Genomic DNA, 24,552 nt, shown 5'->3' with positions numbered 1-24,552 from the left:
ACCCCAGTCCCCGGCACCATCCTCAGTGTTTCAGATAATCCATTGGCGGTGCCCAAAGGGGCTCCCCAGGCAGGCGGGTCTGGGGCCAAAGAGGGCGGCTCTCCCTGCGCGGAATCCTTCCCTGGTGGCTCCCAAATCAGGCGTTTTCTCTGCCTGCATTTCCCTCGGGGGAGACTCGAGAGGCTGCAAAAATCTGGGCGCCCGTTCGCTCGCTTGTCAAGAAGCAAACTGTCTTCACATTCTCCAAGAGCAACATCCCTGCCTAGGAAAAGGAAAGAAGAGGCAAAATAAATAAAACCAGTTAATGTTGTAGTTAACTTGCAAATCAAGTAAATCTGTTGGTGCCGTATTTGAGAAATAAACCATCAGAGCGTCACAGCAAACACACACTTCTGAACGTCTTCATTTTGATTTAATGGTATATCAGCGTCAACTATCGCTTCCTCTGCTGGTACACACGGCCTGATGCCGCGGGAGGAGGGTGCCCATGTTTATCACCGAGTGAGATGACTAATTACACCTTGTCAATCACCGGCTATGAAGACATAAAACCAGCGCGCACAATGAAGTAGTTGCCTGCAGCGTCAATTAGTTGGCGATTCGGCGGTTATTGCGTGGCCCTGCTTTGGCCGCCTCTAATAACGGGACGGAGCTCCGGGAACAGCGCACTGATCAATCACCCTCCTTCCGCGGCTGCCGGGCTCCCGCCCCCTCTTCCCCCGCCAGGCCCGGCCTCACTTTCTCTGGGCGGCATGTGCTTCCTCCCTCCGCGGCCCCGGCTCTGTGGCGCCGGCAGCCCCGGGAGCCCCGGGAAGTTTGCGCGCCCGCAGCTCCGCAGCCGGCAGCCGGGAGCCCCGCAGCCTTCGGGGAGCGCCGGGGCTGGTGGCCCCTTTGTTGGAAGAGGCGTGGAGGGAGCGCTTTTGTTCTGAGTTAGTCACGGTGGCCGGCTGGAGGCTGCTACCTCATTATGCGCCCGGTCTGTCTGTCTGAGAGGAAGCAGATGGTGGGGAGGTAGGCAGCGGCGAGAGTAGCCAGACCTGAATTCCGTTCACCTGTCACCTCCCACAAAAGGCAGGTTCAAGGGACCTAGGGAGTTTCTTCCCCTACCTGGGGGAGGGGCGTCGAGGGGCCGCTGTTTCTGGCGCCCCAGAAGGTTCCATTTACCCGCGGTTGCCTGCGCCCCCCACCCCCTGCCATCCCCTCGGCTGCGGCTTCTCGCACCGCGTAAATGTCACTCACGTGTCAGGGTGTGTGTTTACAGCCTGTTCCTCTCCTTGTTTAGTCTCCGCGGACAGGGCTCAGCGGTTGTACGACGTCCCCCAGCCGCTGGGGGAGATTAGCAAAGTTACCGGCCTCTGAACCCGGGGCCGGGGAGGGGGTCCCCAGATCCCGTGGCGGGAAATGGGTTTGAGGCTTTTGCAGACCGGAGCCCGTCCCAGCCTGCCACGGAGGGATAAATAGGCGGGCGCTCCCGGCGGGAATCCTGACGGCCAGGGAATTTGGGGTAGGTCAGCGATGGGTGTGGGCTGCTGGTCAGTGAGGTGTCGAAGAAAGCGTGCGCTTACAGATACGGGGGAAGTGAAGAGACGCAGGGTGTGTTTCCACGTTTCTTGGGAAGCCCGCGGCAAGAGTTACCGAGGGCTCCTCCCCCCGCCCCGCAGCTCCTAAGGCAGCCCCTCGAGTTCTCGAAAACGTATTGCAACCACCAGCCTGGGCGCAGAGCTGCACCAAGGACAAACGCTCCAGCGTTGTTACAATTTTTTTCCTACCCGTTGGGCGGCCTCCCAATGAACCCCACTGACTCCCAGATTAGATTTTCACCCCCTACTTTCTTTGAAAGAAAGTACCCCAGATGGGTCAGTAAAACATGCTTGTGTATGCAGGTAGGCATCCGTGTGCCTGGGCGCTGGCCGTGTGCAGGCGCCAGAGCACACGTCTGTGTGAACACTCGCGCACGCGCGCCTTTGGGATTATGGTCCTTTCCTTGCCTCGCCTTGGGGCATCTGTGCATGTGCAGCATGAATACACACACTTGTAACTTCAAGAGTTTTGCAAATATGCAAAACATGTCCTCAGAGAATCGTGTGGCCTCGGAGGATCTTTCGCAGGGATCTAGGTAGAGTTGCCTGAGTGTGCAACTGTACATATAACTGCAATTTTCCAGTTTATAGATGCACCCTCCTGCCTGGCACTGTACACTTATACTTGAAGTGCACGTGCTAGCTCTACATTTCTGCTGGCCATGTTTTTGCCAACAAAGATGAACGCGTGCATTTGCACACTTGAGCATGACTGTGCTTGGGCATTACAAGCACACGTATATTTATGTCTGAAACTTATATAAGATTTGTGTAAAGTATGATTTTGTGCTGCCTCAATTCTATGCCCTGTAAGATAAACTACACAGATCCTGGCTAGCCCCTTACCTCCCGTTGGCAATCAAGTCACTTCACACTAACCCGCCTCCAAAGCAGAGCCAGGAGATGGGACTCTATAACTGACTAGCTCATTCAGTTTTTCTCTACAATCACCTTTTATTTCCTAAATCCTGCTTCACCACACACCCGGATATCTCTCCCAAGAGATTCTTGGTTGAGCCTGAAGTCTGGGGGTTGGGGTGGCAGTTGGGATTTATGCCGCAGGCCAGGTTGGTGGAGAAGTGGTGCTGCCAGGCGGCAGGATGGATGCCCTTCAGTAACTGGGTCTGTGGCATGAGGCACCCAGCGGACAGAGAATGGGCCTGTGGTTTTTAAGAACCTCACTGATGCCTAATGTAGCTCGGAGTGGGAAAGTTTTTAAAGGGAGGAGGAGAGGGAAAAGGAAGTGATGAAAGAATTTGCTTAGTGCCTACTATGTTCCAGGCATTTTACATCCGTGATCTCTTTCACTCGTCACATCCAAGTGGAGAGGGCTTTCCTGTCCCTCACTTAAAAGATGAGAAACAGGCTTAGGGAAGTTAAGTCACTTGCCTAAGGTTACACTGCAAGTAAATGGCAGAACTAGGATCCGAACCCATGCCTTTCCTAGTTCCTACAGCCATGCTCGCACCCACTCTTCCAGGCTGGAGAGAGACCGGGAAGAGCGAGGAGCTGCACGCTGGACCATTAATTGGGCCCTAGCTCACTTGAAGGGAGGATAAGCTGACTGGCCCCACTCCCCGGGAGCCACAGCTCCCACCGGTTCTTGCCTCTCTGGCTCAGCCGGGTCCGCGGGAATCCTGCGCGGCAGTCCGCAGCCCGCGGCGCGGAGCCTGGGCCGAAGGCAGAACTCGGCGGGAAGCGGCCGAAGGCTCTCCCAGCTCTGCTCCAAGGCCTGCCTTCCCAGGCCTCCCCAGCCGGTGCCCGAGGGGCGGCTCCGGGCAGAGGGGAGACCAGAGTGAGACCTCCTCAAGCATCCTCTGGCGGCTTCGCTTTCATAGGATGGAGACGGCGGGGAAAGAGGGTTTAAATTTCCTTCCCGAAGCAATCGCAGGAAACTGTAGCTTAAAACTCTAAACCCCGCGCTCTCCCTCCTCCCTCCCGCCCCCGCCCTCCAGCCTCGCCCACCAGCTCCCACCATCTCATCGCTCCTCTCCTCCTCTTGCTGCTCCCCTCCCTCTCGGGTCTCCCGCCTTCCCGGAGCACGCGCTGCCAGGGCCCGGGGTGCCGGGCGGCCAATGGCGCGGCGGCAGGACGTGATGTCAGGCGCGGCTGTAGAAAAGGCGCGGACGCTTGGCTGGCGCGGACTGCAGAGCCGGGGCTGGGCTCGGCGCGCTCTTGGAGAGCATTGCGCGCGGCTGGGCCCGCGGCCGGCGGCTCCTCCTCCCGCTCTGCTCCTCCTCCTTTTTCTCCTCCTCCACCTCCTCCACCTCCTCCACCTCCTCCACCTCCTCCACCTCCTCCTCCACCTCCTCCACCTTCTCCTCCTCCTCCACCTCCTCCTCCACCTCCTCCTCCTCTTCCTCCTCCTCCTCTTCTTCAATTCTCCCGGTGTCTCTGCTCCGCTCGCCGGCTTCCGAGAAACCCCTACTTCAGTAGCCGACCCAGCGCCTAGGCGGGTTGCCTTGGGCTGGGGGCACATCCCGGGGAGGGGAGCGGTCCAGGCAGCTGGGCGGCCGTGGGCACCTAGTCGCTCCCGGGTGAGCCCCGACCGCAGCCGTCGCCGCCTCGGGCAGAGTTTGCGCTCCTGCTTTGCGCCGGGGGCGCCGAAGACGGGCGGGCGATGCCCGCGGCGTGAAAGCGCCCGCGGCGGGCGCTGACCTCTGCCCTGGTCTCTCGCCCCCTCCCGCACCCACCCCCCCACCCGCCCCGTGCCCTTGTGACCCTGGCTTTGGCGCCGCCGCCCAGGCGCCCCGCGATGTAGCTGCCCCTGCGCCTCGGCGGGAGGCGTCCTGGCCCGCGGGCGCCCGGGGCCCGGAGCCCGGCCTGGGGGCACAGCCGAGCTCGGGCGGGGCCGGGGCCGTGGTGGCTATGCACCGGGCCCGTTAGCGCGGGGAGCGCCAGGCAGCTGAGGCGGGGGGCAAGCCCTCCCTCGGAGGAGCCGCGCCCCCGGCCCCGCCGGTCCCGCCGCGATGCTGTTCCACAGTCTGTCGGGCCCCGAGGTGCACGGGGTCATCGACGAGATGGACCGCAGGGCCAAGAGCGAGGCTCCCGCCATCAGCTCCGCCATCGACCGCGGCGACACGGAGACGGTAGGCGCACAGCGGCGGGGTCGGGGCCAAAAGCTGGGACGGGACCGGCTCGGTCTGCTCCTCTGCTCTCCTAAGTTTGGGGGCAATTTGGGGAGCGTCCTTCGTGCCGCACGGGACTGGACGCTGGGGCTCCGCGGACAGGATGCAAGGCCCGTAGCTCCCGGCTCAGGGGAAACCCGGCTGCTGGCGGAGGAGGGAAACAAGGTTGAAACCGAAATTTCAGACGCTGAGGGTGGAAGAGAGCATTTCTTCCGAAGTGGGAGCGAAGTCCTACCCGCGGCCCGATGGCTCTCTTCTCACTTCAACGGGCTCTTTGGTCGCCAGCCCCGCGCTCTCCTCCACCACTCGGCTCTGGCTGCTGGCGGCGCCGCCTGCGGCGCGGGGAAGGCGAACAAACCGGCAGTACTGGGGCTCCAGCCGACTTGGGCCTCTCCCCGCCTCCTGGCAATCGGGGTTCCTGTCCCAGCGCAATTTCAGGGGTCGAAGTCTTCTAGGCTAGCGCTTTTCGTTGTTCGCATCTTGGGCCTCTTGGCTGGCCCGACTTGGCTCGGTTAGGGCCGGGAGTTCAGGCTCTGGCCTGGCTCTTGTGGAAGGAGAGTCCATTCGGATCTCCATACCTGGCTCCACCAGCCCAGCCCCAAATAGCCAGTTCCTTGCCTTAGACCTCCCTGGGGGCCCGATGAGCAGACGCTGCCCAAGCTGGGCCCAGAAGTGACCTTTAGAGGCCAAGGAGGTGGGGAGCATGAGCGAAACTTCTCTGCTTGGAAAGCAAGAGCAGCAGCCCCAGTGCCTCTGCTTCTGAGCTCTTCTTCCCCAGTTAAACCCTCTCAGCCTGTCAGTTTGGTTAGGAGAGGATTTGGATTGGGCCTATCCTGCACTCAGAGACTTTGAGGGTGCCCATGCACCCCACTCACCGTCTCCCAGGACCCAAGAGGGCCCCAGACAATGTGGCAGAGGTGGTGGAGGGGCAGAGGTTGCCCCGCGATTTGCCCTAGCCTGAACCTTCGGCTTAAGGATCCAGAGATCACTGGGATTAGGGGCCAGGAACTCCACCGAGTCTCTGGAGAGGAGTCTGTGGGGAGGGTGACTTTTAATGGTCATCTTACCCCTTTTCCTGGGGCCCAGCAGAGTGGCTCCTTTAAGAAACAGTTTGGTGGAAGCTTTTGGAGGGCTTGGCTGAAGTAGCCACTGCTGCCCCCGGTCCCCAAACACAGCACGAGCCTTTCTGGGAAAAGAGCAGAGGGGACAGGAAGGGGGAGAAGTAAGGAGGAAGATCTATCCAGGCCAGCAGCCGGTCCTGGGCCTGTGGCCGGCTTGGGCTGCATGGGCGGGCCTGGGTCCTGAGCCCCCTGGATATGGGCCTTTTGGGGTGCAGGAAGAGCACCGCACACCCTGGCAGGCACCCCCATCCCCCCACCCCCACGTTTAGGGCTAGCTGGAGCCTCGGAGGGAGCTGCGGGTGCCCGGTTCCCCGTGGCGTGGCGGCGGGGTCGCAGGCTGACGCAGGCGCTGCGGACTCGCGCCTCCCTCCCTCCGCAGACCATGCCGTCCATCAGCAGTGACCGCGCTGCGCTCTGCGCCGGCTGCGGGGGCAAGATCTCCGACCGCTACTACCTGCTGGCGGTGGACAAACAGTGGCACATGCGCTGCCTCAAGTGCTGCGAGTGCAAGCTCAACCTGGAGTCGGAGCTCACCTGTTTCAGCAAGGATGGAAACATCTACTGCAAGGAAGACTACTACAGGTAGCCCCCACCTCGGGACCCACTGCCCTGGGCACCCAGGACCCCTCATCTCAGATGCAATCTTCTCCGGTTGCCTTCCCTCCAGTCCCAAGGGAGGGTTCCCTACCTAGGTCCTCCCTTCTCCAAGCCAGTACAAATTGGATGACATCCTTTTTAAACAGCAATTTGAGGGAAATCTTGGAAAGATCTGCAAAGTGTAGGGACCCAGAGAAAAGCAGAAAGTGTCCTCTTCTTAGCTTAGACCAAAAATAAGCTCGGGTTGGGGGTCCTTGCACCCTTCTCCCTTTGAAGTTTCTTGGGTCGACTAGAGGGAACAGAAACAGGCACCCCCTCCCTAAACCCAAGCAGTCTAGGCTGGTGTGGAACAAAGTTGGAGGGAGAGCTGGGGGATTGGATTGGGTGCATTTCCGGGTCTTTCCTGGAGATGGGAGTGAAAGCTGGCCAGGACTGAAGAACGGGAATCACTGACAGACTCCACGTTCCTTGGTTCTCCTCTCTGGGTTTAGGGTTAGGTCTGCTTATTCTCTCTCCCTCTTTCTTTCTTTCTTCCTCTCCGTCTCTCTCTCTCTGTCTCTCTCTCTCTGTCTCTCTCCCGTCTCTGTGTTTCTTACAAATTACAAACGTCTGTAGGATGCCCAGGCACTGCTGTGGAGGGCAGGATTAGAGGTTGAGGAAGGGGTAACTGGGAAGTTCCCCTTACTCCCGAGCAAAGGCTTTCCTAGGGTTTGCTCAGACTCTGGGTAAAGTCTTTGTAGGCATGAAAACGGTTAAGGGAAACTATATTTCAGGGTAGGACCAGACCTGGGCCAAAATCTAGTTCCATCTTCCCCCCATCCTCCAAGTTAAGACCTGGTTGCCAGTCTTGAGGAGTGGAGTTCCGCCAGTGGCAGCAGTGGCACTTGGAGGAGGGATATGGGGGGGTACCCAACCGTGTGTCCCCACAGTCCCTCCCTCGATGGTCCCTACAGGCGGTTCTCTGTGCAGCGCTGCGCCCGCTGCCACCTAGGCATCTCGGCCTCGGAGATGGTGATGCGAGCTCGGGACTTGGTCTATCACCTCAACTGCTTCACGTGCACTACGTGTAACAAGATGCTGACCACGGGAGACCACTTCGGCATGAAGGACAGCCTGGTCTACTGCCGCTTGCACTTCGAGGCGCTGCTGCAGGGCGAGTACACCGCGCACTTCAACCACGCGGATGTCGCAGCCGCAGCAGCGGCAGCTGCCGCGGCCAAGAGCGCGGGGTTGGGTGCAGCCGGGGCCAACCCTCTGGGTCTTCCCTACTACAATGGCGTGGGCACGGTGCAGAAGGGGCGGCCGAGGAAGCGCAAGAGCCCCGGGCCCGGGGCGGACCTGGCGGCCTACAACGCTGGTGAGTGCGAGGCGCCCCGAGCGCCCCGACGGGTTAAGGGGAAGTGCACTGCGTCAGTGGCCAAGAACCGAGTGAATTTCAGTGTCTTATACATGTATACTTATAGCACTCTGGGTACTCCAGCCTTTAGCTTCCCCAGGCCCACCGGACGACCTGGCAGAAGGGACATTAGCTCCCTGGGCTCCAGCCCATGCGCTCTCGGCTGGAGCGGGAGGAGAGGGTGCATTAATGGTCTTGATGCTCTGGGTGCAGGATCACGTCGCTGAGAAATTTTTTAGAAGCAGCTTTTTGGTTTGGGCCTTTTACCCACTTTGCTGTGCAGAAAGTGCAAGGATAGAGAAAACAAGGCAGAGCCGACACCAAACAGGCTCTAGGTTGTCATGGCTGAGGGAGAGGATCTGGGGCGATGGATGAGTGAAGCAGAGCAGCGGGGGTCCCAAGAGAAAGGACAGGCTGTGGCCTCGGGCACCGAGCTTGGCCTGGCCTGCGGCCGGGGTCATGCGAAGTGTCCTGAGTGCGGCAGGCTCGGGAAACTTGGGCCCAGGAGCCTTTGAGAAAAAGCGGGTCGTAGTGTCCCACACGATCCTCCTGCTCCGCCAGGTCTCGGTTTTCCTCCGGGGTTCTTCCTCCGAGTTCCGGGTGACAGCGGGGCGCTGGGATGAGAGCCGCGACCCTCCAAAGCCGGCGCCCCGGGTTGGGACCCAGTAGGCCTGGCCTTGGGCCAGGGTAGGGTGGAGGGCTTGTTTCGCATTTCCGGCATCTTTGAACCCCGGGTTGTTCCGGGAGAGGCTCTGCCCCCTCCCGCATCCCTCCGCGCTCAGGACAGCTGCGGAGGTTCTGAGGCCCGGCACATTGAACCATTAACATCTGCCCAAAGTCTGCAAGGCCGGGAAAGGTTTATGACTCCCCGGGCTTCTGAACTTGATAGAGTTTATTTGCAATTACTTTCTTTATTTCGTCTGCGACAGAATTGGATTCGGAGACTTTGTTTTCTTCCTCCTTTTCCCCTTAGTCTAATGCACAAGTGGAAACAAAACAAAACAAAAACACTGAACTGTGCAGAGAGGGCTGTGGTGGGGAAGAAGTCAGGATTATTTGGATCTTTAAAAATCTGAGCTGGCGGGGGGCGGGGAGGGGATGGGAGGCAGGTGGGGATCCCCTGTTCGCTCCAACGAAGTTGCTTGTTGGGTGATGGTGGGGCATGTGTGTCTTGGTGTGCGGAGCTGGGAGGAAAATACAGCCCCCAGTCTGGTAAATGGTGAGGTGGCTGCGGCCAGGTCTGCGAGGCGGATTTAATATTTGTTGAAGGCTCTACCAGAGATGCGGCTCTCCAAAACTTCCATCCCCCGTCACCCACCACCCTGAATAGACCGCACTGAGTCCAGATCAGGTCCCCCAAAACAAAGCCGGTCTATTTATCAAGTGGGGTCGGCCTCCAGTAGGAAGCAGCAGGCGGGCTGGGCCACAGGGCGCGCGGTGGTTGGGAGCGGGATTATGTTTTCCCGGGCAGACAGGTTCGCAGCCGGGTTTGCAACTGAAAGGTAGGGAGGTACCGAGGTGTATTTGTGCTTTTTGCTGCTCCGCCGCCTTCCCTGGCGAGGCCGCGCTGCACCGAGCAAGATGTGGCTGGAGGCTGAGTTTCAGAGGAACTGGCATCTCTACGAGACTTCTCCACGCATATCATCTCGTCATTTTCTCTTTGGTCCCTCTCTTCCTTTTTTTTCCTTTCGGCTCTCTAGGCTCCACTTTCTCTCTCTGCGTGCGTCTCCCGTTTCTCTGTTCCTGTTTCTTTCTCTCTCGACGCTCACGTCTCTGGCCTTGGCCCGGGCTTAACCGCGCACTGCGTGCCGCCGGTGGCTTTGCGGCTCGCTTACTCGGGACTCCCGGGACTAGGTTGGGAAAAGGGGGAGCCTCCCTGGCCGCTCCTGCCAGGCCAGGCCTCCCCCGGTCTGGCTGCTGTCCCCCTCCGTCCCCTCCCGGCGCTGGCAGGAGAGAAATGGCCGCAGTGTGGGCCGCGGGGTCGCTGGGACTGGAAAGAGGGCCCCGTGGAGGGTGAGATTTCGGAGGTGTGTCCGGGCAAGTGTGTGTGTGCGTTGTGTGCGTGATTCTTACTGTGAGGACTCGAGCTTGTTTGTGTGAGTGTCCCGCACCCAGGGGCCCAGCCACACGGACCCCCTGCAAAGCCCATCGCTGTGGGGGACAGTCCGGTGGAGGAGCGGCTGCACCTCACTACCGCGCGGTGAGCTCGGGCAGAGTGGCGAGGGGGCGCCGTCGGTGCGCCCGGCCCTTTGCTTAGGGAAGGGCAGTCAGAGCGGCGGGGCCGCAGGGTCGGAAAGTCCTTCCGGGGCGATGGCCGCGGCGGTCCTCCTCTGGCTGCCCCTCTGGTCCGAGAGCGCAGCCCAGGTCCCGGAGGCGGAACTGAAACCTACCCCACCCCGGAGCGTGGCTGCCCGCCGGCCGGGGTCACAGACAAGGCCGCCGGAGACCGTGAAGGGCCCGGGCCGCACGCTTTGCGCCCGGGTTTGCGCGCCGCGGCCACGGGAGTCCCGCGCGGACCGGCCGGATGCCCGGGCCTCCCCCAGCCCCAGCTTTCTGTGTGTGTGTGTGCCTGGCGGCGTAATTACTGATTTGATTCCAATCCATTATATAGACAATTGAACCTACAATCTAGTCTTTAGTAAAATGAGGCGAAGTCAGATTTGATTACAGGTTCAGTCCCAGCGACAAGAGCTCGAAACCCGATGGGTTAATAACAGATCACGAGTAAATTATTCATGATTTTACGAGCTCTTTAGCTCCATTGAATCGGCCTAATTGAGAGGAAAAAAAAAAAAAAGGAGAGAGAAAGCTTGGTCCTCCCCCTCCCCTCGTCCCCTTGCTCCTCCCCGGACCCGATCCTGGGGAACCGCGATCTGTCTGGGGAGCTGGGGGCGAGAGTGCGGGGCCTGGGGCACCGACCAAATCTGGGCTCAACAGCCTCTTTGCCCCCAGCGCAGCCCCCTGACCCAGCCGCTGGCCGGCCTCGGCCTCCCTGCCTTGGGCCGACTCCTTTTCTGCTCTCCTCTCCTTTTCCCCGTTTCCCCTTTTCCCCACTCCCCAGCCTGTAACAGCTTCGAAAAAGCCACCCCGCAGGGACCCAGTCTCCCTGAGACCTGGGATTCAGTTCCTTGGCCTGGACCCTCCACCACACAACATCCCTACTATTTCCGGGCCTTGCTGTCCCCTCAGGCTCTCTCTGTGTCTCTCCTGGTTTCTTTCTGTCTTTGTAGCTGTCTCTCTCTGGTTCTCTCCATATCCACTGCTTTCTTTTCCTCTGCCTCGTCTCTCTTTTTTCCTGGCTCTGTCCATTTTCCCTCCCTACCATCTCTCCTTTTCTCTCCATTCTCTCTGTCTTTCTACATCTGTCTCTTTCTTTCCTTTCTCTGCCCTTTCTTTCTCCCTCCCCCAAACCACCTCCCCCCATCTAGGCCTCACTCAGGGCATGTCCCTTGGGTTCGTGGGGCGCCAGGGTCCCCATGGAGCTCATTAAAAGCAGCAAGGCTCAGGCAGGGGCTGGGCGGAGGAATGGGCCCAGAGATCCCCTGTGGGGAGGCCTGCCCCCCCACTCCTGTGGAGCTGGGGACTAGGGGCAAGAAGAGGGTTGCTCCCCACAGCGGGGGCAGGGCAGTTTCCATGGATCCCATTTGGAGTCATTCTGTGATCCCCTTTAAATTGCTGGATCCCCGTTCTTCACTCTGAGCACTCTCAGTGGGAGTAGCCCGGCTGGAGGACTTGGGTGCCTGGGTGCCTATGGGAGGAGCCCTTAGGAGGTGTAGCCACTTGCTGACAACTCCTAGGTTAGGGACAAGACCAGCAACTTGTGAATTTTTTCTGCAAGGGACCACTCCTCACTTGGGCAGGGGAGGAGTAGGTCACCAGGAGAGCAGGAGTACTTCTGAGGTAGTATTGCCAGATAAAATGCAGGACTCCCAGTTAAATTTGAATTTTGGGTAAACGACAAGTAAATTTTTTTAGTGTAAGTGTATCCCATACAACATTTGAATTTTAAATAAACAATGAATAATTTTTTAGTATGAGTGTATACCATGCAATATTTGAATTTTAGGCAAACAACAAATCAGTTTTCAGTATAGGTATGTCCCATGCAATATTTGAGACATCATACTAAAAAATTGTTCATTGTTTATCTGAAATTCAAATTTAACTGGAGAACCTGTATTTTTATTTGCTAAATCTGCAGCTCTATTATGGGCATGTGATGAGACAGGAGATATATTCCCAGTTGCCCACTTTAGGGGGAATGAATTAATCTCCTATGAGGCATTCCCCAAAGTAAGACCTTATGTGTGGGATGGCTCAGGATGTATTGAGGGGATCTTGGAGAGGGGTCCTGCGTGTCCCCATCAGCCACCAGGTTGCTAAGCAACTTTCTGAGGCCCAAGTTTTCCATCCCTGTCCCCAACCCCAGTGCCTTCCAGGCATTGGCAGGCCCAGCTGGGCCCCTTCTGGATGGGGACGGGCTCCCCAAAGAGTCATGCTTCATCTTTGCCTGCCTTTGTGGTGTAGGGGAAAGAAACAGCAAGGAGGCAAGCACTGCAGTGTTGAATCTAGGCTCAGCCATAACCAATGGTGTGGCTTTATTTCCCTTAGCATTAGTTTCCTCATCTCTAAAATGGGGTGAATAGCAGTAGCCACCTCTTGGAGCAGTAGTGAAGCCCCCCTCCCCCATGTATGTAGAGCCAAAGGCATACCCTGGGTGTGGCATACATGTTAATTTCTTCCTCCAGCTTCCTCCCCTTTTGGTTAGAACTCTTCCACTCCATGAGATTTCCAAAGATCGCTTAACCTCCCTGCCTCATTCACCTCATTTGTCAAACTGGGAAACAACTGCCTCATAGGGCAGTGGTGAGGATTAAGCTACAATATACAGTTTCCAACCTTCAACCCAGTGCCTGCGGCCCAGGGCTAAGGGATCATGCAGTACCTTTGGTTGTAGGAACTGATGAGGGAGAAATGAAAGTGAGTGGAGAGTATGGAAAGTGAGTTGAAGTCTGTGACTTCCAGGTGCCTGCCCCAGACACTTGTGGGGGGAAGGGGCAGGGGAGACTGGAGACTGCATTCCTCCTTAGGGAGTGCAGGGAGAAACGGGAAGATCATGGGCCTGCCGTCTGCAGTCAAGTGACTGCCCTTTCGGAGCCTCAGTTTCAATATCTGTAAAAAGGGGGAAATAATGCTTGGCTCAAAGGGTTGTTTTGAGGATGAAAATGTGCATGTAAAGCCCTTTAGCACATCTTGTGGAGTTGAATGTCATTGACAAGTTGTAGTTATTGTTGTTATTATTACTATTATTATTGTAACATGATGGCTCAGAATGGTTTTTGGATTCTCCTAGAGCTGGGTTTGAATCCAGCATTTCCTAGCTGAGTGACCCTGGGCAGATGGCTCTCACAACCTCAAACTCCCCTGTAAATCTATAAAATGGGATAATATCTCCATCTCAGCGGGGTGCGGCACCCGCCGTGTGGTCCTGAGGCTAGAAACATTTGGCGAAGCGTGGGGTGGGTGTGGACTTGGCAGTGTTGTGGGGGTCCGGGCCAGGAGGTTCACCTGCTGCCTCTGCGTTCCTTCCCCAGCCCTGAGCTGCAACGAGAACGATGCGGAGCACCTGGACCGCGACCAGCCGTACCCGAGCAGCCAGAAGACGAAGCGCATGCGCACCTCCTTCAAGCACCACCAGCTTCGGACCATGAAGTCTTACTTTGCCATTAACCACAACCCCGACGCCAAGGACTTGAAGCAGCTCGCGCAAAAGACGGGCCTCACCAAGCGGGTCCTCCAGGTCAGCCGGGCCGGGGCTAGGGGTGGGGGCATCTGTGGCGTCAGGACCTGGGGTGGAATCCCACAATGGCCGTGGGCCTTGGAAGGACCTTCCACTCTACATCCGCCTATCTCTTTATCTTTCTCTGTTCTCTTTCTCCATCTCTTCAGTCTATCTCTAGCTGTATTTCAATATTTTTTTTTTCCATTCTAACTTTGTCTTCTCTCCTTCAAGTTTTGTCCCTCAGTGTTTCTGTTTTGTGTCTGTGTGTCCCTCTGTTCTCTTTGTCTACACACTCAGTCTCTTTTCTTTCTTGTAAGCAATTCTTAGTTGCTATTTATTACCCAAGTGACACTCAAATATGTTCATGTTGTAAAAGGTTCAAGCATTTCAGTTAAACCAGAGCTTCCCCCCACCCCCCCACCGGCAACCTTGGCCCCTTAAACCAGGATGCCCGTCCAAGGCACCTGCTGTTAGCCGTTTTCTCCTTCTGCTTCTTGCTCCTCACTTGCTCTCTCTAGTTTCTCTCTCTCTCTCTCTTTTTTTTTCCCTGTCTCTCTCTAGATTTACCTTCTGTTTCTTTGTTGTTTCTCAGACTCTCCCAGAAGCAAGGTTTGTAAGGGAGAGGGATTAGGGCAGATCCCCTGGGTGGAAGTAGACGGGTGCCTCTGAAAACAAGCAGCATTGCACTTGTATGTGAGGGTGCTTTCTTGATAGAGAGGATCCAGAGCTTTCACCAGATTTCCTAAGGGTCTGTCCACCACCCCCAAAATGTTAAGAACCCCACTTGGGGATACAGGCATCCCAGCTGCCTGTATGACCCAAACTTGTGGCAGAGCCTTGGGTCACCACTTTTTAAATCTTCAGCTCCTCCTCTTACTCGTTTCATGGTCCTGGGCAAGTCACCTAACTCCTCTGAGCCTCAGTTTCCTTATATGTGAAATGGGCACAAGAAATTACACTGAAGGCTTATTGGAGGAGCAATTGAGAGATAATGTAAGTGCCCATCACAGTAGCTGACAACCGCTCAGTGGATGGTAGCTAGGATAACATTAACTAGATTAATCAGTTAACTGATATTAACTAGTATAAACAATTATTCTGGTGGCTGGACTTCAGTTTCCCCATCTGTACAATGATAAGGTGGGAGAATATCTCCCTTTATAGCTAGTTTAACCAATTTATTCCTCAGAACGTGTGACTGTAGGGATAACAATGCACATTTTTGGGTAAGAAAATCGGGAGATGAAGTGAGTTGACTATGGTCCCACAGCAGGAGGAGTGGTGCTGGGATTTGAGTGCAGGCCAGTCCGACCGACCCCCTAGCCCCAAGTCTTTGAGGACTGAGGGCCCGGGGGTGGGCGGCGACACCGAGTGGGTGAGGGTGATGGTGACGACACCGAAGGCTGTGGATCCACCCTAAGTTTTCTTGCGAGTCTGTTAGAACTTTAAAAAAAGCATTTTGGAGGTGACAGCGGTGGCAGGATGGGACTGTGACGCGGGCGAGGGTCCGCAGATCTCCGGGAAGCCTGGAGTCCGGGCCTCCAGGCCGGCTAGGCCCTGCTGCCAGCCCGGCGCCCCGCGACGGGGCTGGCGCAGCTTGGTCTCGCGCGGGCTCAGTGACGTAGCGGAGGGAGCTGAGGGCCCGCCAATGAAACACCGATGCGCCTCTCTGGGCCCGCCCCCCGCCCTGGAGCTCCGCGCGGGCCCCGCCCCTCCTGTTTGGGATCCGTTTTGCCCAAGGTCCCTCTGACCAGGGCTCGAGAAGAGGCGGCCCGTTGGGGTCTCAGATCCCGCTGGTCCGTTTTCCTCCGACTTTTCCTTTTGGGGATTAGGTCGGGCGACTCTCCTTGGCGTCCCCTCTGTTCCTCAGCCCTGGGCGAATTTGGACAGAGGATCTGTGGTTGCCGCCTCTTCTCTGGTTAGTAGTCCTTCCTCTCTCTAGATGCACTTATGGTGAGTTGGTGGGGGGAGAGGGATCCGTGAAAAAAGCCCTAAGAGCAGGCAGGGGCAAGAACAGGAGCTTGAAGTCAGGCAGAGCTGGGTTCCGTTCTGCCCCTCTACTCACCGGCAGTGTGTCTTGCACAAATTAGTTACTGTCTCTGAGCCATAGCTTTCTCATCTGTAAAATGGGCACCATTAGGGCACATACTTTGCCAATTATCCAGATTAAGTGAAATAAAGAGTAAATGTCCATGGTTGGGTCTGAATCTGGAGTGGGGAGCTGATCTCTGCTGGCCTTGGTAAGGCAGGAAGCTTGATTTAGGAACACATTGGATTTCCAGCATAGTTATCTCTCATTCTTTCATCTGACCAAATAGCTATTGGCACCAGGCCCTGGAGACACAGAGGTGAATGAACCATAGTCCTGGCCCTGAAGAAATTCACCTATTAGGTGTCGAGACAGACCCACAATCAGTTTCCCCATAGTGTGATCAGTCGGGAGGGAGTTTCTATGGGAGACCAGGGGAGAGACCAACTACCTACCTGTGTGTGAGGAAGGGTTCATCTGTGTGACCTGGGTCTAGACTTGCCCTTCCTCCCCTAGAATCCTGAGCCAGGGCTGTTCACACCTGCATGCCCTCTCCACCATGGGGACTCAGAAAAGCCAGGGCATGGGACTAGTTGAGAGAGAGAATCACTGATAGAAGCACTAATCAATAAATGTTTGAGTGCTCTACTATGTGTCTACTATGTGTTGAAAGACTCATGAAGTACATTTGCTCATTGAGTCCTCACTATCAGGCATCATGATCCCTTCTCCTCCACTGTACAGATGAGAACATTGAGGCCCAAATGATTTCCACTTGCCCCAAGTCACACTTTGCTGGTAAGTAGCAGAGCTGGATCCAAATCCAGGCACATCTGATCAGTGGGCATTGCTCTTTCTCCTCTAAGCCAACCCAGCAGTGGCAGCCTCTGAGAGTGAGTATCATTTATGGCCTGTACGTTGTTGGGGTGAGGGCAGTCATACCGACAGGACACATCAGACCCCTGTTCTCCCTCCTCCCAGATCTCCCAATCTCCTGCACAAATGCTTGGTGTTCCCTAACAGCACAGCAGCTCATGATTATGCAGCAGTTTGCAAAGCATTGTCTTTCCAGCCACTCATCTTCCTTACCTTAATATTTTCCTGCCCATTTTACAGATGAGAAGCTTAAGAACTAGTGAGATGAAGTGTTTTACTTGAGGACACAGGAGCCAGGCTTTGGCAGGGTGGGGCTCTCTCCCAGGTGTTCTGACTACTGATGGGCCAGCTGGGGGAGATGGGATGGGGGCAGTTTGGAGCAAGGCAGCTGGTGGTGTGGCTTTGGAAGGTACCATATAGATTAAAGTCCTTTCTGACATAACAACAATGTGATTTGGGCACTTTAACTTCTCCTCTCAGAGCCCAATTCCTTGTCTTTGAAGTGGAGATAATAATAGTTTGTACCTTGAGGATTCCTGAGGATTGAGACAATGAATGGGAAGGCTCCAGCATGGTGCCTGCTGGTACAAAGTAGACAAAGTAGGTGCCCATGAAATGGCTTCTCATCACTGGCTACACAAGCTTAATTGTGCTAGACCTTGGGTGCCCCCTGCAGGTTGTGGTCCACCTCGACCCTGCGGAGAGAATCTGCAGGGCGGGGCAGGTTGAGGTTGAGGCTGTGTTCCCAGAAGTGGATGATGTAGGGTGTGTGTGTGTGTGTGTGTGTGTGTGTGTGTGTGTGTGTGTGTGTGTGTGTCTAGGGATTCTAGGCTGTTACTGAATCTGTAATGCATAAGCATCAACATGGCAGGCCCGGGATGCAGTATCCCTGCTGGAATTTGGAGCTGATACGAGGTCCAGACTCAGCCCTCCCACTTACTCTCTGAATGGTCATGAGCAAGTGACTTAACCTCCCTGAGCTTCAGCTATAAAATGAGGATGGTAACAGTGCTTCACTAGGTGGTTGCAAGGAGTAAATAAGATGACATAAAGTGTAATTTATAAAGTATATATGAGGGACTCAATACATATTAATTTCATACACATTTACCTAGAAAGGTTCAGTCTACCATCCCCTTTTGCACACATTTAAAATTTTTAATTATCTTCATTTTGCAGATGAGGAAACTGAGGTTCAGAGAGGCTAAAACCCTTGCACTGAGTCTCACAGCTAATAAATGATGGGAGGAGTCAAGCCCAGATTGGTCTGATTCCACAGCTCTTTCCAATATGGCACAGTGTAGGGATTGTGATTCTCAGCACCCCCTCCCCTTGGATCTAGCTGCCGAACGCAGCAGGACAGATGGGGGACAAGGGGAGGAGTGAGTCATAGATGCCATGTCTTGGTAGGAAAGCAGGAATTCTGTTGTAAAGCCCTAGGGGCATAAAAAGTGCTCAAAATTGTCACCAGCAGCAGCAGCATGACAATCACAGTACTCACTTGTCACCAGTGGGCAAGGTGACCGGGAGACAGAATGGCCCCTTGGACCGAAGTCCATTAAGACATTAAGCTTTACCAGTTCTTGGAGAGCATTGCTCAGCATATCCATGCGCCTCTGCCTTGCCTCTCTTCCTTCCTGGGGAAGGATTAGGAAAGCAGAATATTAAGGTGCCCTAGGCTGGGGAAGGGGCTGGTGAGCTGATGGATTTGGATGGGTGAACGTCTCCTTAGGGGTTCCCGGTGTGACTTTGAAGGAAAATACATTTTAACAACCAGCAGTTTAAAAGCATTCTTCAGATGACCAGTTAGTCATCATTAACCTATGTGAGAACTCAAGAACTGAGGACACTAGCTTTCCTCCGTTCACTCACCTCAACAAATACACTGACCTGCCATGTTCTGGGCGGGGCATGAGGTACTGAGGATTCAGTGGTGACGCTGGCGGTGACCCTGGCAGTGAACAGGCCCGGCTGGAATGTACAGTCCACAGGGGAGACAATGTCCAGCAAGGTATTGTATAAATAATTAAAATGGTGATAAGATTGACCTCTATATTTTTCTGTATATTTGAAATATCTCATAGTAAAAATATCTTTAAATGATTCCAGGGCCAAATAAGTTTGGGAAATGCCAAAGATTGACTGCGTCCTTCTCTTAGAGATCAGAGCACACTGGCATTAATACAGGCATTGAGAAATCTTGAAGAGATTCAACTTTGTCTAGTCCAACATTTCCCAAGTGTATTTGGCCACAGAAACCTTATTTAACTCTTGACAAAAATAAAATAGAAGAAGTGCTAGGATGGAAAAATATAGGGGTGCAACGAGAGCATAAACACGGGGACCTGATCTGGGGAGGGAGGTGGTCAGGAGTGGCTTCCCTGAGGAGGTGAGGTTTAAACTAGGACTTCAGTTCATTGAGCCTCAGCTTCCCCACCTGTAAAATGGAGAGAGTGAGCATTGTTCTGCATGTCATTTGCACAGGGCTGTACAGAGTGTTTGATCTAGTCACGGATGGTTGAAGTTGGATGGAATTTCATAGGTGATTTGGCCCAAATCTCTCCATTTAGAAGAGAGGAAACTGAAGCCCAGAGAGGTGGAGTGACTTGTTCAAGGCCCCAGAGCAAAGTAGCTGTAGCCCTGGAACTGGAACCAAGGGGTCCTGATATGCAGTCCACTGCTCATTATTTTTTATTCTTTAAAGAAAACTTTCTTTAAAGTTTATAAAATAATAGAACCACCATACAGGCAGGTTAGAAGACTAGGGGGGAAAATTACCCATATGAAGACACAGGAAACCAGTAATCCAGGTGTGCAGTTTAGAAGTTAAGTAGTGGGTAGGGGCGTAGGCCCAGCTTGCTGGGATGCACATCTCATCTCTGCGTCTTTGGCTGGGCTCTGGGCCTCAGTCTCCTCACCTGACGATAATATCAGTGCTGACCTTGTAAGGCACTAACAGGAGTTCACATGTGTAAAATCCTTAGAACTTTGCTTAGACGTTGCCTTCTGAGTGAATAATATTCGTCGTTATTATTTGCTTTATGAAGTTGCAATACCAGAGGATGTCATTTTGTTATTCTTTTTTTTCCTCACATAACATTCATCACAAGACATTTCCTCTGCGACTGCGTGGAGTGGCTGTGTTGTGACTTCCACTTGTCCCATCTGGTCGGATGCTTTGGATGCAGCCATTGGTTTTGATGTCATAAAAAGAAACCGCCAGTGGACATTTTTGGGCTTGAAGCGTTTGTCTTTTGTCTGGTTTCCTTAGTGGCCCTGGAGGGGATCTGTGGGGCAGAGTGGGTTTCCCACTGCCCCTCCTGGTCCCCTCGATGAAAGAATCCTGGGGAAGGGGATTTGCGAGGCAAAGCTCAGCCTTCAGGGCCAGGGGGTGTCTGAGGAGGAGCCATGTAACCATGTGGGCTTCCTCCTCCACCCAGGACCTACTGGGGATCCCCTGGGCACCTGACTGAGGCACTCCCTGGAGATGAAGAGAGAGGGCTGTCAGTTTAAGAAGATGGGTGGGTAGAGCAGATCATCTTCCTTGTTGCAGCTGCCAGAGAATCGCAGCCTGTCAGCACCCCAAGAGGCCATAGAGATCATACGGTGTGGTCCAACCCCCTTGTTGTACAGGTAGGGAAACTGAGGCAGACCCAGAGGTAAGGGACTAGCAGAGGTCACTTGATTGGTCAGTGGCAGAACCAGAGCTGGAAGCTACGGCCTGTGCTCTTTCCACTACATCGTAGTTGCTTCTGTGTTTATTCACTCATTCATTTATTCATTCACTGACTCACTCCAGATCATGTGGTAGGGAAAGCATGGACTTTTTATGGCAGATAATCCTGGATCCTAATCTCAGTTTGGCCTCTGTGTGACCTTGGGCAAGTGACTTTGCCTCTCCAAGCCTCTCTGGTTTTAAATCTATAAAGTGGGGATAATGATAGTACCTCCCTACTTGGCCTATCATGGAGATAACCTGTGACCGTGCATGTTAGAGGATGGCTGGGTGCCCGGCATGAAGAGGTCTGTAAATGTTATCTGTTAGTATTACTATTAACTCAATGCATGTGACTGATTCTTAATCTTTGCCAGTCCCTCTGCCATATCCCCAGGGATATAAAGATGACTTAGACAAGGTCCCTGTCCCAACAACCTCTTGGGAGGGGATTTTTTTTTGAAATACCCAGGAGAATTCTGGTGATGCCTGGCGTAAGGTGAGAAGCAAACTCCACACAAACCCCCGCAGCAGCTGGCTTTTAGTTGAGTTGTTGACTTTTATCCACCAGATTCCCAGCGCCTCAGATTCAGTAAAGCAGAGAAGGCAGTTGTGGAAGATGGTGTCATTGTTTACAAACCTCTGTTAGAGGCAACGCCAGAGAAATAGCAAACAGCCAGCAACTAACTGGTTCCAGCCCTTCCCAAGGGCTTGGAGCCCCGGACCGATGGGCGATGCACTGCCCCCGGGGCTTCCCGCTCCTGCTACCACTTGGAGAGTCAGGCCCACAGGACGCTCACAGGGCCACACATGCTCAGGACAGGACGGTGGCAAGAGCGTCACGGCTCCAGCCTTCCTCGTCCCCAATCTGCAGTGTTACTTTGGGGAAGTCGCCTCTTGTCTCTGAGGGTCTCTCGGGGCTTTCTCCATCATTTTCTCCATCGGTCATTCTCTGGGCCAGACGGACACAGAGTCCCACCTCTGTAGATTTCTGCAGGCCTGGCAGGGAAGAAGCCCCCATCACAAGAAGTGCCTATCGAGGCTGGTCTTAGAAGCACTGTACTTATTTGCAAGCCCCCAGAAGAGGTGATGGGCTTGCTTTGGGCAAAGGCCAGGGAAAATGTGCTTTCTTCCTGGAAAGATCCAGCGGGAGAGAGCTTTGTTTCCCGACTTCACAGGGTCTGTGTCTCCCTCCTTACTCCAGGATTCTAAAGGCTGTGCTTTTTTTTTTTTTTTTAATTCTCCTGGGATTTTTTTTTTTTTTTACTAAATTTATTTATTTATTTATTTTTGGCTGTGTTGGGTCTTCGTTTCTGTGCGAGGGCTTTCTCTAGTTGCGGCGAGCGGGGGCCACTCTTCATCGTGGTGCGCGGGCCTCTCACTGTGGCGGCCTCTCTTGTTGCGGAGCACAGGCTCCAGACACGCAGGCTCAGTAGTTGTGGCTCACGGGCCTAGTTGCTCCGCGGCATGTGGGATCTTCCCAGACTAGGGCTCGAACCCGTGTCCCCTGCATTGGCAGGCAGATTCTCAACCACTGCCCCACCAGGGAAGCCCCAAGGCTGTGCTTTTTAATTGAGCCCAAGTTGTATCAGGCCACCAAAAAGAGGATTTGAGGCCGCAGGCCCCTGTAGCTGGGGTGGTCCCCAGGGGAGGGTGGGGCCGAGGGCTGGCCCTTCTGATCCCTGTCTGAGACACTGGGAAGACAGGAGATGCAGGCGTACCTGGAAAGGTGCAGCTGGACACCCTAGAATCTGTTCAGTTCCCCAAGGCCCTCTGTTTTACTGGGAGGCTTCCGGCGAGTGTTTTCTTCACGCAAAGGGAAGGGAAGGGGCCCTGCCCTTTGGGCTTTTTTCTCTGGGAGATACAACCTCCCACCCCAGCCCCCAGCCCTCCTCCCCCCAGATTTTCTTGGCTTCTCCCAAAGTACTTTGAGGACCTCGGGGTACAGCGGGATCTCTCTGTGCAGTTCGATGGGTGGGCATACTGGCTGGGGGGTGCTGTGTAGATAAGTATCGATGCTTCGTGTGTACAGGCTTGTGTGCAGTGGTGTGGGTGCGGATGTGTGCGTGTGTCAGTGCTCAAGGGAAAATGAAAGCAAACCCTTATTCTCTCTCTTGGGCATTCTTTTCACACCGAACTCAGTAACTGGGCCCCCCACCCCACCTCCCTCGTAAAGGATACTGGGACATGGCAGGTCGGGAGAGGGAATCTTTCATCGGGCAGCTCTTCCCATTCTGTCCACTCTGCCCTGAGACCTGAAACCCAGTGGTCCAGGATGCTGGCGGCTTCTCCAGCACATAGTGGTGGGGATTAGGAGCTGCGTCTTTTTCTTCCTCTTAGTAACTCTTTATTGACTGATTCCTGTGTGTTCTTTACATCGTTCTGGTATTTCCCAGACTTGCCATGAAAAACTTGAAAAATGGTACCCACAAGAATTTGTGGGATCTCTTGCCTGCTTAAAGGCGACTGCCAAAAAACGAACCTCTCAACCATGGTGAAAAATGATGGAGATTTGGTTTGTGTGAATCTCCCGGAACAGAATAGAAATGCTATGTGAGCCGCATATGTAATTTTACATTGAAAACTTTCCGGTAGCCACATTAAAAAAGCAAAAAGAAACCTGTAAAATTAATTTTAAGGATATATCCTGTTTGGCCCAATATGTCCAATATATTGTCATTTCAACATGTAATCAAAATAAAAATTACCATCGAGATATTCAGCTTCCTTCAAATCTGATGTGGTTCTCACCTATAGACCAGCTGTCTTCGGGCTAGGCACATTTCAAGTGCTGGGTGGCCACATGTAGCTAGTGGCTACAATATTTGAGGACCTTCTAACAGAAGGGGAAACCCAGTAACAGGCAATTCGAGGAAAGGACATTTTTATTGTATTAACAATAAAAATACAAAACAAAATATTGCCAGCCTAACTTTTTAATACATGCCCCCTGCCCCCCCCCCCCTCCATTCCAGCAGAACACCGATTGGCATCTCTGAGTTAAACAGTCCGGGGGCATGCTCTGCCCTTCTTCTCCTCGTCCTGCCCGCCTTCCTCTGACCAGCCCTTCCCTCTCCCCAACGCAGGTCTGGTTTCAGAACGCCCGGGCCAAGTTCAGGCGCAACCTTTTACGGCAGGAAAACACTGGCGTGGACAAGTCGACGGAGGCGGCGCTGCAGACGGGGACGCCGTCGGGACCGGCCTCGGAGCTGTCCAACGCCTCGCTCAGCCCCTCCAGCACGCCCACCACCCTCACAGACTTGACTAGCCCCACCCTGCCGACTGTGACGTCCGTCTTAACTTCTGTGCCTGGCAACCTGGAGGGCCACGAGCCTCACAGCCCCTCGCAAACGACTCTTACCAACCTTTTCTAATGATTCTCGGCCCCCCGCCCCCGCCCCACAATTTCTTTAAAAAAGAAATTATCTTTAGTTGAATTCCAAGTGTATTTTAAAATAGAGGCTTTGAGCAACTAACTAACCACATTTTAGGATCTCGCCTGGAAAATGAGGAAGAAAATAACTACGCCCCTTGCTGACACAGCGGTGTGGAGTGGAATTACTTGGAAGATCTATCTGCAACACAACATTTGTGTCACTGTACAGTTTTGTGGACTGAGCGAGGAAAAACAACAAATAATTTAAGTTGGCTAGAGCTTCTGTATTTTCAAAGACTGCCACGTGCCTTAGGAATACTGTTTTATCTCCATACTTTGGATGACTTGTTCATTTTTCTCTCCCTCTTTTTCTCTCTGTATATTTATGACCAGAGCAAAAATGTAAAAAAAAAAAAAAAAAAAGTTTGTTACTTTGAATAGTCCTAAAAAAGAAAAAAAAAAAAAAAAGGAAAAAAATCAAACCCCCTCCAACAGTCGCTTTGTTGTTTTAGAATTTTAAGGTGGAAGTCTGTTCAAATATCAGAATTTGTAAAATCTAACCAGTAATAAAACCACTTATTGAAACTAGCTGGTGCCACTGCTGTTTAGAGGTGTGCCAAATTCACAGGACTTAAGAGTCTTACTGAAGCCCAGAGATCAATTCCAAGGTCTTCCCCTATTTATAATATTTATTTATAATAACAAATATTTATAATATTTGCGGGGACCCTCTTTTGTGCCAGACTTTGGGCTGCTTGTTGGGATCCAGAGATGAAGTAGACACAGTCCCTGCCCTTAAGGAATTTAGAGTGGAGGCAGAGACAGACAAGAGATCATCTTAGCACATGTGCTATGTGCTAAGTGGGGAGCATGTAAGCAAAATACCATTCATTCATGCATGTGTTCTTTCAAATATTAAATAAGCACGCCCTGCTGGATCCTTTGACAAAGC

At 53.9% G+C, this 24,552-nt stretch overlaps 1 protein-coding gene across 2 annotated transcripts; it reads left to right on the top strand.

Moving 5' to 3' along the window:
- Positions 1 to 4,549: 4,549 nt before the first annotated feature.
- On the top strand, positions 4,550 to 23,598 carry LHX2 (LIM homeobox 2). 2 transcript variants are annotated; one of them, XM_061200976.1, is made up of 5 exons: positions 4,550 to 4,669; positions 6,209 to 6,411; positions 7,380 to 7,783; positions 13,417 to 13,622; positions 23,311 to 23,598. In XM_061200976.1, exons 1-5 carry the CDS (start codon positions 4,550 to 4,552, stop codon positions 23,596 to 23,598), a joined length of 1,221 nt encoding a protein of 406 aa, XP_061056959.1. The 2 variants fall into 2 exon arrangements, with proteins under 2 accessions (XP_061056959.1, XP_061056960.1); XM_061200977.1 differs by having other exon boundaries at positions 7,380 to 7,787; positions 13,424 to 13,622.
- Positions 23,599 to 24,552: the final 954 nt, after the last annotated feature.

This window comes from Eubalaena glacialis, chromosome 9, assembly GCF_028564815.1.
Source record: "Eubalaena glacialis isolate mEubGla1 chromosome 9, mEubGla1.1.hap2.+ XY, whole genome shotgun sequence".
Lineage (NCBI taxonomy): Eukaryota > Metazoa > Chordata > Mammalia > Artiodactyla > Balaenidae > Eubalaena > Eubalaena glacialis.
This window is presented reverse-complemented; position numbering and strand designations above follow the sequence as displayed.